Source organism: Sceloporus undulatus, chromosome 2 (genome assembly GCF_019175285.1).
Source record: "Sceloporus undulatus isolate JIND9_A2432 ecotype Alabama chromosome 2, SceUnd_v1.1, whole genome shotgun sequence".
NCBI classification, from domain to species: Eukaryota; Metazoa; Chordata; class Lepidosauria; order Squamata; family Phrynosomatidae; genus Sceloporus; species Sceloporus undulatus.
The window spans coordinates 162,817,608-162,830,879 of record NC_056523.1 but is presented as its reverse complement, the minus strand read 5'-3'; the positions used below and the strand labels follow the sequence as shown (position 1 = coordinate 162,830,879).

Below are 13,272 nucleotides of genomic sequence, written 5' to 3'. Positions count from 1 at the left end.
AGTGAGAACGTATGTGGTGCTCCAAATGTTGAACTGCAACTCTTAGCATTCTTCACCAGCTATATTGGCTAGGACTACTGGGAGTTGCAGACCAGCAACTGAAGGACTGAACGGTTCCCACTTCTGGTTGAGACGTCTAAAGGAAACACTAGACACTTAGAATACTAAAGGTAACATTTTATCAGCATAGACCTTCAAGCACGAGTCTTAAAGTAAATTTTTTTAGTTGTCGATGTGACTATTGCACCTCCAATATCAAAATGTCTGTGTCTGTCTGTGTGTGTGTGTGTGTGTGTGTGTGTGTGGTGGGATGGAGGTGAATTTTACCATCCGAAAGCACAATTTCCCCCTTTCTTTCATTTCTCCAGTATAAAAGGCAATGGTATGATGGAACAAAGACCACAATCAGAACACCCCCACTCCCCATCCATAAATGTGTAAATACTAATTTTATGTAAATTAGTAATTCTAAACCTCAGACTTCAGAAGTCTGAAATCAGCTTTTTATTCATTCATATAGCACCAGTGATTTATGTGGTTTACAGAGAACGTATATGGGTAACATGATCCTGCACTTATACAGTATTACAGAGGCCCTCATCCCCTTCCCCACCCTTCTCCTTTTGTGTCGTTTCTTTTTAGATTGTAAGCCTGAGGGCAGGGAACCATCCAATTAAAAAGATTGTATGTACAGCGCTGTGTAAATTTACAGCGCTTTATAAATAAAGGTTAATAATAATAATAATAATAATAATAATAATAATAATAACAACAACCACAGAATGAATGACAGCTCTTTCCTCATATCCTAGCTTTTAATGGAGAAAGACAACAGAGGCAAGGGAACAACATGAATATCCACACTAGTACTGTACATACATTGGTTTTAATTTCCACAGTGGGGCTGAGAAGAAAGGTACAGAAGGATTCACACCATAGTGTGAGATAAATTAGTTTTCTTTGTTGATTTGTTTTCTTGGTACTTTATCATGCCACCTAGACAAGCTCCTAATCTATAACCTTCAATCCTTTGTTTGCAGGATAGCAATGGACCATATGTTAGTGGGGGGCTTCATTAACAGTGAAGCATATTTTCTTGCAGATTTGCATGTACAGATGCTATCCAAACATATAGGAAGCAGTCAGTGGTTTGGGAGCACAGTCACTTACTGAATTCCTGTTAAATATTACAAGCGTGAAAAAAAGTTTGAAAATACAATGTACTTTCCTAACTCAGTATACTATTAAAAAGCTGGATAATAACTTCCATAATCCCCAGCTACTATGGCCATGGAGCCTGGGGATGATGCAAGTTGTATTGCAGCACATCTGCAGTGTACAAAGTTGAGAAAAGATGACGTAAAGGATTAATTTCCTTCAATGGGATGCTACAAAACCAGCAGCTCAAATGTTAGGATTAACAATTATGCTCACCAACTATGATGCCACAGTGACTAGGCTACTTTTATCACTTCTGCCAACAAACAGCCTCTTTAAAAAGTGGCACGACATATTTGTCAAGATGCTGTGATAATAAATGTGCTGTCTCTTTGTATGAGACATTTCTATTTGTAAGATTTAAATGCATTTTGTGCATATCAAATTGTGATCCACAAATTTGTGATTTTAGAGCAGTCCAGCAAGATTACGTCACAGTAATAGCAGTAAAGCACAGTGTTTGAGAGACCTTACTTGCTCCTGGCCCTTTTGAAAACTGGGGCAGGGAGTGAGCTGATTTCTGAACATGAATTGTGTAATTGTGTCCTTAATGTACATACTGGATTCCAATATCTCTGTCTACAAGGCTCTTAATGCACAATATATTATGTGGTTCTTTGGTCTCTTTGAAAACCTCTCTTCTCGTTGAAAATAGTTGTGGGATCAACTTGTAGTTTGTACTCAAAATGAACATTCACACTGATGTTTAGGTTCACAGTCTTCATGAAAGATGCCATACTAATGTGTTTCAGTACAGAGCCCCCACAAAAACAAGAGTAAGGGATCAATTTGTATCAGAACCTGAAATACAGAACGAGGTTCTGGAGATATGCATTTTCTTCCAGTCTCCCAAAGTTCAGTGGAGTTACAGGGTTTGAAGGTGACTCTCTGATGGAGGAAAGGTGCAAAGAGGTGATCTCTGTAGATTTTCCTTTCCTCTCTCATGCTAATCTGGAGGGCTTTTGCAAAAGGCATGGGAGACTGAAGCAAAACCACCTCCCTGTCCCATTCCTGAAACCATGGCAGAACTCCCCTAATCTGGATGCAGCCCCTAATCTTACACAGCAGTAATTTATACTCCAAGGGCATTTGGTTGTCTACAAAGCCAGGTCATTTTACAAACAGTCTTCCTGCCTTACTGGAAGGACAGACCAGTAGAAAGAGGAGGGGTTTGTTCTTGATGTGCTCCAGTGTAAGTCTCAAACTAATTCTGAAGAAAGCAGTTTCATGAGTAAATTGTACAAGGCACTTTGGACCATGCATATCACTTTCTCCTAGAGTTCTCCACTGCCATTCTGGCCTATCTGGTTTTCAAATCCTTTAAAAAAAAAAAACCCAATTGTACATTAGAATGGCAGTCCTTTGTCTTTTCAGAACAAGCATTACGTTACATGGGACTATTTTTTAAAATATACATGCCTAATTTTATGCCATCTGATCCTGGATGCTAAACAGGTTCAGCCCTAGTTAGTACTTGCTGGGAGACCGCCAACAAATACCAGGTCCTATGGGCTATATTTCAGAGGAAGGAACTGGCAAAATCTCCTCTGGGTGTTCCTTTAAGAAAACACTATGAAATTAATGTGGTCACCATAAACTGGAGGGTGGCTTTAAGGCACATACACATGCATGTCTAATTTTCACCTTTCTAAAAGAAAAATAGAGTTGGAGAGGATGGGGGGGGGGGGAGAGGACATGAAAATCCTGGTTAAATTCCTTGTGCAGCGTGGGATAGCCCAACAACCCAGTTTGGGGTCCCAGAGTATTCAAACAAAGCTGTCATAACCCAGGGTGCGATGCAAACTCCATGTACAGGATTCAAATAAATGTCTTATCTGCCCTTGAAACAAAAAGCATTTGGGGGGAAATTTCTGGAATAGAATGTGATGTACCATGAGTGGGAGGGGTGCAGCTCTGGAAGGGAAACTGCAGAAGCTGGGGATCCTGTCATGCAAGAGAATATTTTGATCCCATCCAATGGAAGAATTAAAGACACACAAAGAGAGAATACATTAAATGGGATTTTGTATTTAGATTTCAATGAAGCCTCATCAGTTCTGCTGAGGTTTATATTCTGAACAATACGTAAAGAGGACACACATACAATGTGTACATTGTGGTAACAGCATAAAGCTAAGATTGAGCCTCAAGGTAACAGATGTATGCCACTGTAAGCAAAGTTAAACCAATTCAATCCCTCTAACAAAGAATCAAAGTTCTTTGTTGCTGCTGTTGTTTTTTTAACTGTGTTAAATTTGATGTTTGTGACTGCTTTCACGCACTCTGTATTGTCTCTTAAATAAACAGATGATAAATGCAACTTTCTGCTCAACAGGAGACTACTATTCTTTCTGAAAGGCCACAATTGTCACTAAATGGAGCCAAAACATTCCACTGAACTGTTTGATTAATCTTTATTTTAGTTATATGACCCATTTGGGTTGAAATACAGAATAAAAGAAACAACATTCACCACTGATCTGACAGATGAGTAACCAGTTATCTGGATGTCCTGACAAACTAATCAAATAGGACAAATTATAGGACAGATGAGAACACAAAGTACTGCACGTTATAAATATATCAAAGCTTCCACCTTCCATAAAACCATCCTATACTCCATTAGCTAAAAACCTTTCAGTTTAATATTTGTTAAGCGTTCTCCATTTTCATTCAAGTTCCAAAATGATGAAAATACTAAGGGCCACACCTTTAACATATGAATGATTTGGACTAAATGCATACTGTATGACATCCTATTCTGTGGTTAGTCCAGGCTTGCCATTTCCTCGGAACAGAAAGGCTGTCAGGACAGAGTGGTGGACCTCAGTCACAAATTTGTCTGTTCCTTTGGAATAGACAGATAGGGGAGTCTGCATGGTAAAACAAGCTGGTCTTCTGGCTTTTTGAGTATGCTTGATTGTTCTTGAAGAACAAACAATGGAGTTTTGCATATTTTGCTATTTTTGTTTGTGCAACACTTCACTCCATGCATCTGAAGAAATAGTCCAAGTCTATGAAAACTTATGCTACAACTTCTTTAACTCTTTGAGTTCGCTTTGGGGTAGAGTCTGAGTATGGTGTTTACACGCCGCACACTCTGACTACACCCTGAAGCTGGTGTCATGCCACTTGCCCAACCACACAGGAGGCAGCTTTGCAGTGTTTCAGCAGCGTTTATATGCCACATGCTGCAGGAGTGCCACAAAACTTTGGTGGCTCAAAGAGAAGGGGAAATTTGCTGCTTCTTTTTGTGCTGGCAAAAAGTTGGCATGGGGTCATGGCATGTGGTTGCTGCGGCCCCAACCCAAAGTTTAAAGGGGCAGCATTAAGCCACCCGTTCTGGGTGGTCTGTTTTGGTCTTCGGTCTCAAAGGTGATATAAGACCCCTTTGCATTCAGAAACAAACCAGAGAAACAAACCAAGCATAAGCTTTAGATTCTTTTCTCAAGTTTTGCAGGGAGAGGAACAAACAAGAGAAGGAGAGCTGCTCAAATTTGCAAACTATGATATCCTTAAATGAGTTATGCTTCTAGTTACTATACAGTAGTCCCTCCCAATTTGGAGGGATCCATTCTGGACCCCCCCCCCCGTGAAAATGGTGACTCACAAATATTTGGGTCCCATTGAAAATAATGACGTGTATCCAAGGCGTGCAGGCAGTGCCGCCTGAGTGCACGCCACCATTTTATTCCTCCCCACTTGTCCCTCTCGCGGTGACTGAGACCGTGGACTCCACATCCATGAAAAGGGAGTGACAAGTGTACTTTTCCAAATTTACTAGTTTTAGTATGCAGTATGAAGTATGGACACTTCCTGTGTTTGTCTCCTTAGGCCGCCCATTTTCTTTCTGCGCTGAGGAGAGATGGTGTGTACCTTCCTTTTTCTACCAGTTCATTCAGTTGCAAGGAATTACTTGTTGCATATAGCTAGCAAATAAGTGCTTAATAAAAAGCTGTTCTAAAGGATAGTAATATGGCATATCCAAGCCAAAATGCCCAAGCCATGTTGACATATCCCAGTTTCTATTTCTAGATAACCAAAAAGCAAACTGTTGTTAATTTTTTTTCTACCATTTTAAGATGGCTGTACTCTCGCCTGACCTCAAAATGTCTCTTCCCAGTCACAAAACAGAAGAAACAAGTTTCCATACTGGGCAACATTATATTTAAGATTACTTTCTTATAATTGTTTCCAAACTATAAACCAGATGAACCAAATATTAAGATACAGTATCTTCTATGTTCCTCTACTTCTTCATTTTAACTGGTATTCTTTATCAGACCTGAACTTTAGGAGAACTAATTGTTTTATCTCTTGGCTTCGGAGCAATGCTATCCATAAAAGGAACTCTTGACAAAGTTATCCATAAAAGTAGATCTGAAGCTGCTCAAAGGGGTCTTGTTTGGCTATGCTGACTGAATTGCTAAGTACGAAATGTGTGGCTTGACAACATCATCCTGCCAGAAGTGAACCTTTCTCCTCAAAGATTCAAATAAGATTTAGAATCAATTATCACAATCTATATGGATCACAGTTTGTTAATTTTCACATGGTCATCTATAGGAATGTGAATTTCTAGACAAAACTACAATGTTTTGATTTTTGTTCCTTAAATCAATGTTGAGGATGTGTTGTGTATTTTAAATGAAGTGTCTCATTAATAGATGCATCTCTGCTATTATTGTGAATGGAAGTACAAAGCTCAGTCCCCTCTACCCCCCATCCTGTCCTGCAGGCCAGTTAACTGACCAATTGTGTGCTATAGTCTATGGACGGACAAGGGGTAGACACACACAAAAAAACTGGCATCATTATAACTTGATACCTAAGCAATCTCTTTAAAGTGAAGTAATGACTTCTTTTTAACAACTGTCCTACAACAACAGAATCCTAAGTAAGCTGCTACTTACCGGAGGGTTTTTTTTTTACCCCATAAAAGGTTCATCTGAGGGCCACCACAAGTCAGAATGGACTTGAAGGCACACAACATAGAAGGGGACAAAAGATACCTAGCCTTGGTGTTTTTGTTTCTCTGTCTTCTTAGGTCTTTTTCCTTCCTACCTACCTGTTCACATCACTTTATCACAGGAAGACAGATACTGTAATCTCTTTGTTCCTTTTGCCTGAGAAGGGGCAATCATGAGGGCCTTTGAACTCAGTAATAGTTGCTAGTTTATTTCTTTCCCCCTTACTAAAACATTTTCTATAATCACTTTCATTTCTACCATGACCTCAACTGCACTAGCCCATTGCTCTCTGCTGGCATAAATGTTAAATATGTTAAATCACTAGTCCCTAATCTGTGCCCTTTAAAAGCTTTTGGACTTCAGCAACCAGGCTGAGGCTTCTGGGAGCTGAAGTCCAAAATCTCTTAAAGGGCACAGTTTAGGGATGACTGTGTTAAATGCTTTAGTATCAGGACGGGTCGTGTTTGGAGTATGTCAGGTTGGTAAAAGCTCCTAGTAAGTATCACGGCTAATTCCACATGAAAAGTTCACAGCTTTATCAGAGCATTACACATAAAAATGGGTTCCAGATTAAGGATGCTGGAACCAATGTAGTTGGAAAATATTTTTGGTCCTGGCTGAAAACACTCTGATCTAAGGAGGCTCCTCAAAACAGAAAACGTGCCCATAAACAGTCACAGATACCATAGTGCCATACCCACCACCTAACTCTTTACTTGAGTCTACATTTTAATAATGCACTTCTCAGTCCATGAACCAATAGTTTCAGATTTATGTACTGAAGGACTATTGCCAAAACATTAATCAAAGTAAAAATGGAACTGTAGAGCGAGCCAGAGGAAGGAGACAACCCATATTTCAGTACTGTATATCTTGACATGAAAAAGACAGAGGCAGGGCTGGATTGTGTACCCAAGCAGCCAATCTTGCTCATGGTTAAATTCTTCCTGCCTTCCAACACCCCCACAGTCCAAATATTCCTTTACAAGAATACTGTATGCAATACTTTTAACAAAATCAAACATCTGTATCAGCATCTTGGTTTTGTTGTTTCTGGACATGTTTGTGATTGAAAAGGGGTCATTTGAGCAGATTTCTAGCCCTCTTACATTATTTCCAAGTTGCCTTTCACTTTCTTCCCCTGTCCCTCTTTCTCCAGTTCTAAGTAGTAAATACTGTATTGCCAAAAAAAACCCAGAAGAATTCTGTCTCATTGCAGAATGAATCATTCAGAGAAAAGGGGAAAATGCTCTCTGACAGCCAAAGGGAAGCTTAGTTCAACCAAGATGAATATGACAAATACCGGACACATGAACTTTCACCTAGTTCTAGAAGCCTCATCTTCCACCGTGATCTATTTCCCTTCTAAAGGCAAAGTGGTGTGACCACCCCTTCCTTCGCCAAGTCAGCCGCAGATATCTAGCTGCTTTTCTCAGCAGCTGAGAGAAAGCAGCCAATGCTTCTAGTTGCATGTCTCTATAATTTTAAGAGTTAACAGTTGTGTGTGTAATACCAGATGCAAACCCAGTGTCTCACTTTCCATTCCCAAAAGTATATCTCAGTATGAAACAGATAGTATGGTTCTCCCTTATCATGAAATGTTTAGAGCAGTGTCTCTCAACCAGGGGTCCCTGGAAATCTAGGGTTGAGTGAGAGGTTGCTAGAGGTTCTGCAAGAGAACATGATTTTTAAAACAACAACTACTACAAATTTTGTCTAATCTGCACTGCAGAAATAATGCCATGGCTTTAACTGTCATGGTTCAATGCTATAAAACTCTGAGATTTGTTGTGGCACCAGAGCTCTCAGGCAGAGAAGGCTAAATAGCTCACAAAACCACAGATCACAGAATCCCATAGCATGGAGCCATGGCAGTTAAAGTGGTGCCAAACTGCATAATTTTTGCAGTGCAGATTAGACCTTTTTGATCATAGGACTTTTTACGCAGGAGTTCCGTAAAAATGTACCTTTATTTCAAGGCTTCCTTCAGGATAAAAAAAATGTGAGAAAGCTTGATCTGGCTGGATAAGGAAAAAGGCAGAAACCCAAGAAGAGATGGAGAATGTCAACCACACAATATTAATGCAAGGGTTTGAACTTCAGACGTCTTTCCCAGACAAGGTAGGCCAGGGGCATTTGTCTTTCTCACTTCATTACTAACATTTCAGGAAGAAGGCTGATCAAAAAGGTATGGAGAAGCCAAGACTGTGGAGGATTAGAGAAGGCATATGATAGATGAGAGACAAAAATCACATTCAGGATTGACATATTCTGATTTCAAAGGTGAAAAGCCTAGAGCTCACTACTCTCTAATTAGATGAGTGAATTCACAGATTCTCTAGATAAAAGGATGCTCCCAAGGGCTCTCTCCAATTAGGGATGCAGATCTTTATATTCCCCCTGCTCACAAGCAGGAACAACATACCCAGGGGTAGCCATGTTGGCCATATAGCAAAGTACAATAACATGAAAATCCACAACAGTGACCCAGCTATAGTTTTTTTGTAGGTTTTCCAGGCTTTTTTGTGTGAGTTTCTCAGGCTATGAAGCCTTTAATTTCACAGTGTTGCTAATGGAATTTAAATTTTATTCCCTGGACTCTGGAGCTTTTTATCTCCCAAAGCTCACATGGCCAGAAGAAAGAGCGGCCCACCTGAAAGGATATCCCTCCATACTATCTGAACTGAGAACAACAAAACCAGAAGCAACATCTTAACAAAATGCAGGCCTGTGACTAACATCATCCTATTTTTCTTCCTCCTGTATGATTTTTAACACCTTTGCCTGATGCTCAAGCCAGTGGAGGTTCGAAAGCTTGCAATATAGATTTTGTGCATTTTGGTCAGCCCCATAAAGGTATCAGCGTTGTGGAAGCAGGAACAAATAATGCCCTCACCTTGTCAATGCTGCAGAGAAATATAAAGATCTCGGCTCACTCTTTAACACTGACCTTATTTTGGGAAGTTTTTCAAGGAAGTATTTTATGGCTTTTTTTCTTTGCAGAAGAAGAGATGAAAACTGTGAGGAACTTGGCAAAGATCAAAGAACTTCAAAGTTGCTGCTATTTGAGCTCAGCAAGGAAATTAATTTTTTAAACCCCCCAATATTCTTTCTATCCCTAATTTTCATATTACAGTGCTAGATCATATTTCAGTATTAGATCATGCCTGAAAGCATATGCATAGTACAATGCAGAGACACCCCCTCATCTTTCTTTATTCTAATAGTGGCAATCATAACCCCAGTCTGTGTTTACTTGTAAAAAACTATGGGATGTTATTATGCCTTCCCATACTGTAAGTGTTATGCACAATTGTACTCCTAAGTAAAACAAGAAGGCTTTACCTCCCCAACAAAGATGCAAAATGAAACCAAGTGATAAAATCAAATATGCTGTGAAGCCAGAACAAGGTCCACCAGGGAAACCTGAGCTGGAAAGAGGTTCCTATTCACAAACATGGCTGTAGAGTTCCTTGCCTCTTTGCTGCCACTCTGGAGAATTCATGCTCAAATTACAGTACACATCTCTCCCGCTGCCTCCACTGATTTTAAAGCAACATTCCCAAACTTCTGCTTGCATTCACTCATGTATGTTCAGCTGCATCTCTAAATCAGCCTTTCTCAACCAGGAGGAACCCCTGTAATGATTTTAAGGCCTGGATAAAATATAGCTACAAATTAAAAAAAAAGGTGTATTTTTTCTGCCAATCATGATTTCTCGTGGAATCTCTCAGAGAAGCCTAGGGTTCAAGATAAGCCTGAAACCCTGCTTTAGATAGTCAAAACTATGGGATAAAAAGCTGGGCACTTTCAATAGAGGGCATCTTTGACTCTTCAGAGTATAACTATATGAGGCAAAGAGCTTTATCTCCTGGGAGTCAGCTAAGGCTCCTGTGAGCTGAGTCCCCTGGGTTTCCAAATAAGGGATTCACAGAAACTGGGCAGGTCAACCAAAACCAAAGTCAGTGCGGTGTAGAGGTCTGAGCATTGGGTTAGGGTTCTAGAGACTTGAGTTGAAATCTCGGTTTGGTCATGGAAACCCACTGGGTGACCTAGGGCAAGTCATGCTCTCTCAGCCTCAGAGGATGGCCATGGCACACCCCCTCTGAACAAACTTTCCAAGAGAACTCCATGATAACCTAAGTTGGAAACAACTTGAAAGGCATGCAACGACAACAACAAAAACCACCTCCTTACACACATATGCACCCTATGCCATATCTACATCACTTCATCATTTATACTGTAGTTTAATTAACCCCAAAGAACAGCTTCCCCTCCACCACAGACACTTTGCATTGTATTTCATGTAGTAGCACAGATGCTAAAAGGGGTTACAAGATAACCAACTCATGTGCAGTTTCCAAGATTTCCTTACTTCCTTTTCAAAATACAATGGCAGACCAATTTCCACTAAATGCATTGGAGGAAGCGGACTTTAGTCTAGGAAAGCTCATGCTGGCAACTTCTTTCTTTCAGTGAGTCTCAAAGGGGCTACAAGATTTCTCTACATACAAGGTGCCAGCCTGCAGATAGCCCTCCCTGCTATCTGAACTAAGACCAGGAACAGAAAATGCAGGCCTATGACTACCATCTCCCATTCCTTTCTCCTGTTTGCCTGATGAAGAAGCCAGTGTGACTTTGAAAGCTTGCAGCATGTAATTGTGCCTTTTGGTTGGCCCAGTAGAGGTATCATTGTTTGGATGTTATAGGATTTGCTTTATGGCCCACACAGATACCCTTAGATGTTTTTTTAGACTCTTTCAGTGTTAGTATAGAGGAGTGGGAGGGGAGAAAACAACCCACTTTTAAACATCCTTCTTAACCCCACTGATTACAACCAAGAGGGGAAGGGCCTGGGGGGGGCGCTTTGTTTGCATTGCCCACTGTCCTGATGGGGGGCTGGGACAGAAAGATTTTAGTAAGCAAGGGACAAATAAAACGTAAAGGGGGCCTAGGGCTCAGCAGGCTGAACTGATCTATTTTGCCCAGTTGCAAAAAGGATTGCCCAGAAGATCAGCTGGGAACCTGAACCGAGATCAGAGTTTCCCAGGGTTGGGGGGGGCATAAATCCTTGGGAGGAAAAGTCCTTAAAAAGCGGGAGTGAAACTCCCGATCTGATCCCCCAGCCCCTCCCCGGAGCCTCCTCCTCTTTTTCTTCCCGGCCATTCACACAGAAGGCTGCTAAAGTCAAGTGGTTGGAGGGCTGAGGCCCTGCTGCGCTCTGGAAGCCCATCAGGGGCCATGTCGGGCCAGCCACACTCTCTCAGCCTCAGAGGAAGGGAGAGCCCTTGCCATCACGCCATCTTGCCACCCAGAGCCCCAGGACAGGTTCCCGGCCTTAGGCTCGCCCTAACTGGGGGGCACCCAACCCCCCCCCCGGCCCCTTTCTTATGGAGAGAGAGCTCTTGCAGCCCCTTTGGCTGCTCAGCGGGTCTCTCCCAAGGGGCTCCAAGAGGGGGAGGGTTTGCTGGGGGCTGACAGGACAATAGCGCCTGCATCTGGGGCTGGCATCTTCCGAGAAGGGCTCCCCGGTCTCTGGGCAGACGGACTCCCCAGACTAAAAGACGGCTGCAGCTGTGTAGATATAGAGACCTCTCTGAATCCCAGCCCCGTTTGCTACTGCCTTCCAGTCACTTCTATGGCGCCCCTCTCTCGGGGGTTTTCTTGGCCCTGGCCGCCCCGCAGAGGCCGAGAGCCTGCTTCCCCGAGAGAGAGCCCCTCACCTCCGGAACCTCTCCTGGAGCCGCCGCATGGGGTCCCTGCGCTCCTCCTCCGCCCGCCTTCCTCTCCAGGGCCGGGGGTCGGCAGGGGGGGCTCCTGGCGGCTCCGGAGGCGGCCAGGGACGGGGTCCGGGCCCTCATTGGCTCGCCAACCCCAGCCCCAAGGCCAAGCCAGGCCCGGGCTGCAGCCTCGGCCCTCTCGCCTGCCGCTGCCGCCGCCGCCTCCTCCTCCTCCTCCTCGCCTCTGCTCCTCTCTCTCTCTCTCTCTCTCTCTCTCTCTGTGGCCGGGAATGGGGCTCCCGCTTTCGCCTGGCCTGGGCTCCAGACCGCCCCCGACACTCTCAGCCGAGAAAGAGAGAGAGAGAGAGACCGCCCTCTTCCCTCCCTGAAGAAGAAGAAGAAGAAGGGATGAGGAAGAGGAGGAGAGAAATGGCGGGAGGACAAGAGGCGGGCGCAGGGGGGGCTGGAAAGGAAAGAGCAGAGGAAAAAGGAAAGGAAAGAGGGAAAGGAAGAGGGAAAGGAAAGGAATGAAAGAAGAAAGGGAAGGGAAGAGGAAAGGAAAGGAGGGTAGCCAGAGGTCCTCTTTCCCACGAAGGAGGACCAGGCACCTCAAGAAGGAGGGCATTGAAGGGGAAAAATAAATATATGTAGGGCCTGACCCAGGAGAAAGCTAAACCAAGAAAAGCCCCTCATAGAAAAGAGTGGGCCTAGAGCGAGAAGAACCCCTTCTCTTCTCCTTTTGTGTCTTTGTAGATTGTAAGCCTGAGGGCAGGCAAAGAAACATGCCTTCATTTAAAAAAGAATAAGAATTGTAAGCCGCCCCGAGAGCTCATCAGCCCTCCCTTGCTCCTTAGTCCTGCTCAAAGTGGAGGGCTATAGTTATGACAGTTAAAGTGGTGTCAAAGTGCATTAATTCTGCAGTGTGGCAGCAGCCAGAGACATAGCTGGAGCTCCTGCCTTTAGTATTGTGTTTCAAGCAGGAAGGACCCAGCTGTTCCCATCTGTGTTGCCAAACCTAGCTTGTCCTGCATTGATTTCTGAAGCTGGAGCATTAAAAAACAACAACCACTAGCCGCACCAAATCGGTTTTATCATTTGTTCTTAAAAATTGGGATGAGAAAGACCTCTCTCATAGAAGTGTTCAGGGGATGACATGTGAGAAGTCGGGCAGGATGCTGGTTAACTGACTCCCGATGGTCTAGCTTGCCTCATTAGCCAGGAAACACGGGTGAGGCTTGTTCGTAATTACCTTTTTGTCCTAGATTCACCAAACTGATCCTTTTATCTTTTCCCTCCACTTTCTTTCCCCTGTGTGCCTTTTAGTTAAGAAGGGCCATGCTGGAACAGACCGAAGATGGATC

At 43.0% G+C, this 13,272-nt stretch overlaps 1 protein-coding gene across 2 annotated transcripts in view; it reads right to left on the bottom strand.

Moving 5' to 3' along the window:
* The window catches only part of MMD (monocyte to macrophage differentiation associated), a 32,771-nt gene extending 20,588 nt beyond the window's left edge, over positions 1–12,183 (bottom strand). The window contains exon 1 of one of the 2 annotated variants that reach the window (XM_042451778.1): positions 11,915–12,183. In XM_042451778.1, coding sequence (XP_042307712.1) covers positions 11,915–11,943 — 29 coding nt within the window. In that variant the 5' untranslated portion in view covers positions 11,944–12,183. Of the gene's footprint in view, positions 1–8,155; positions 8,271–11,914 lie in introns of those variants that run through there. The other variant, XM_042451779.1, reaches the window with a different exon arrangement.
* Positions 12,184–13,272: the final 1,089 nt, after the last annotated feature.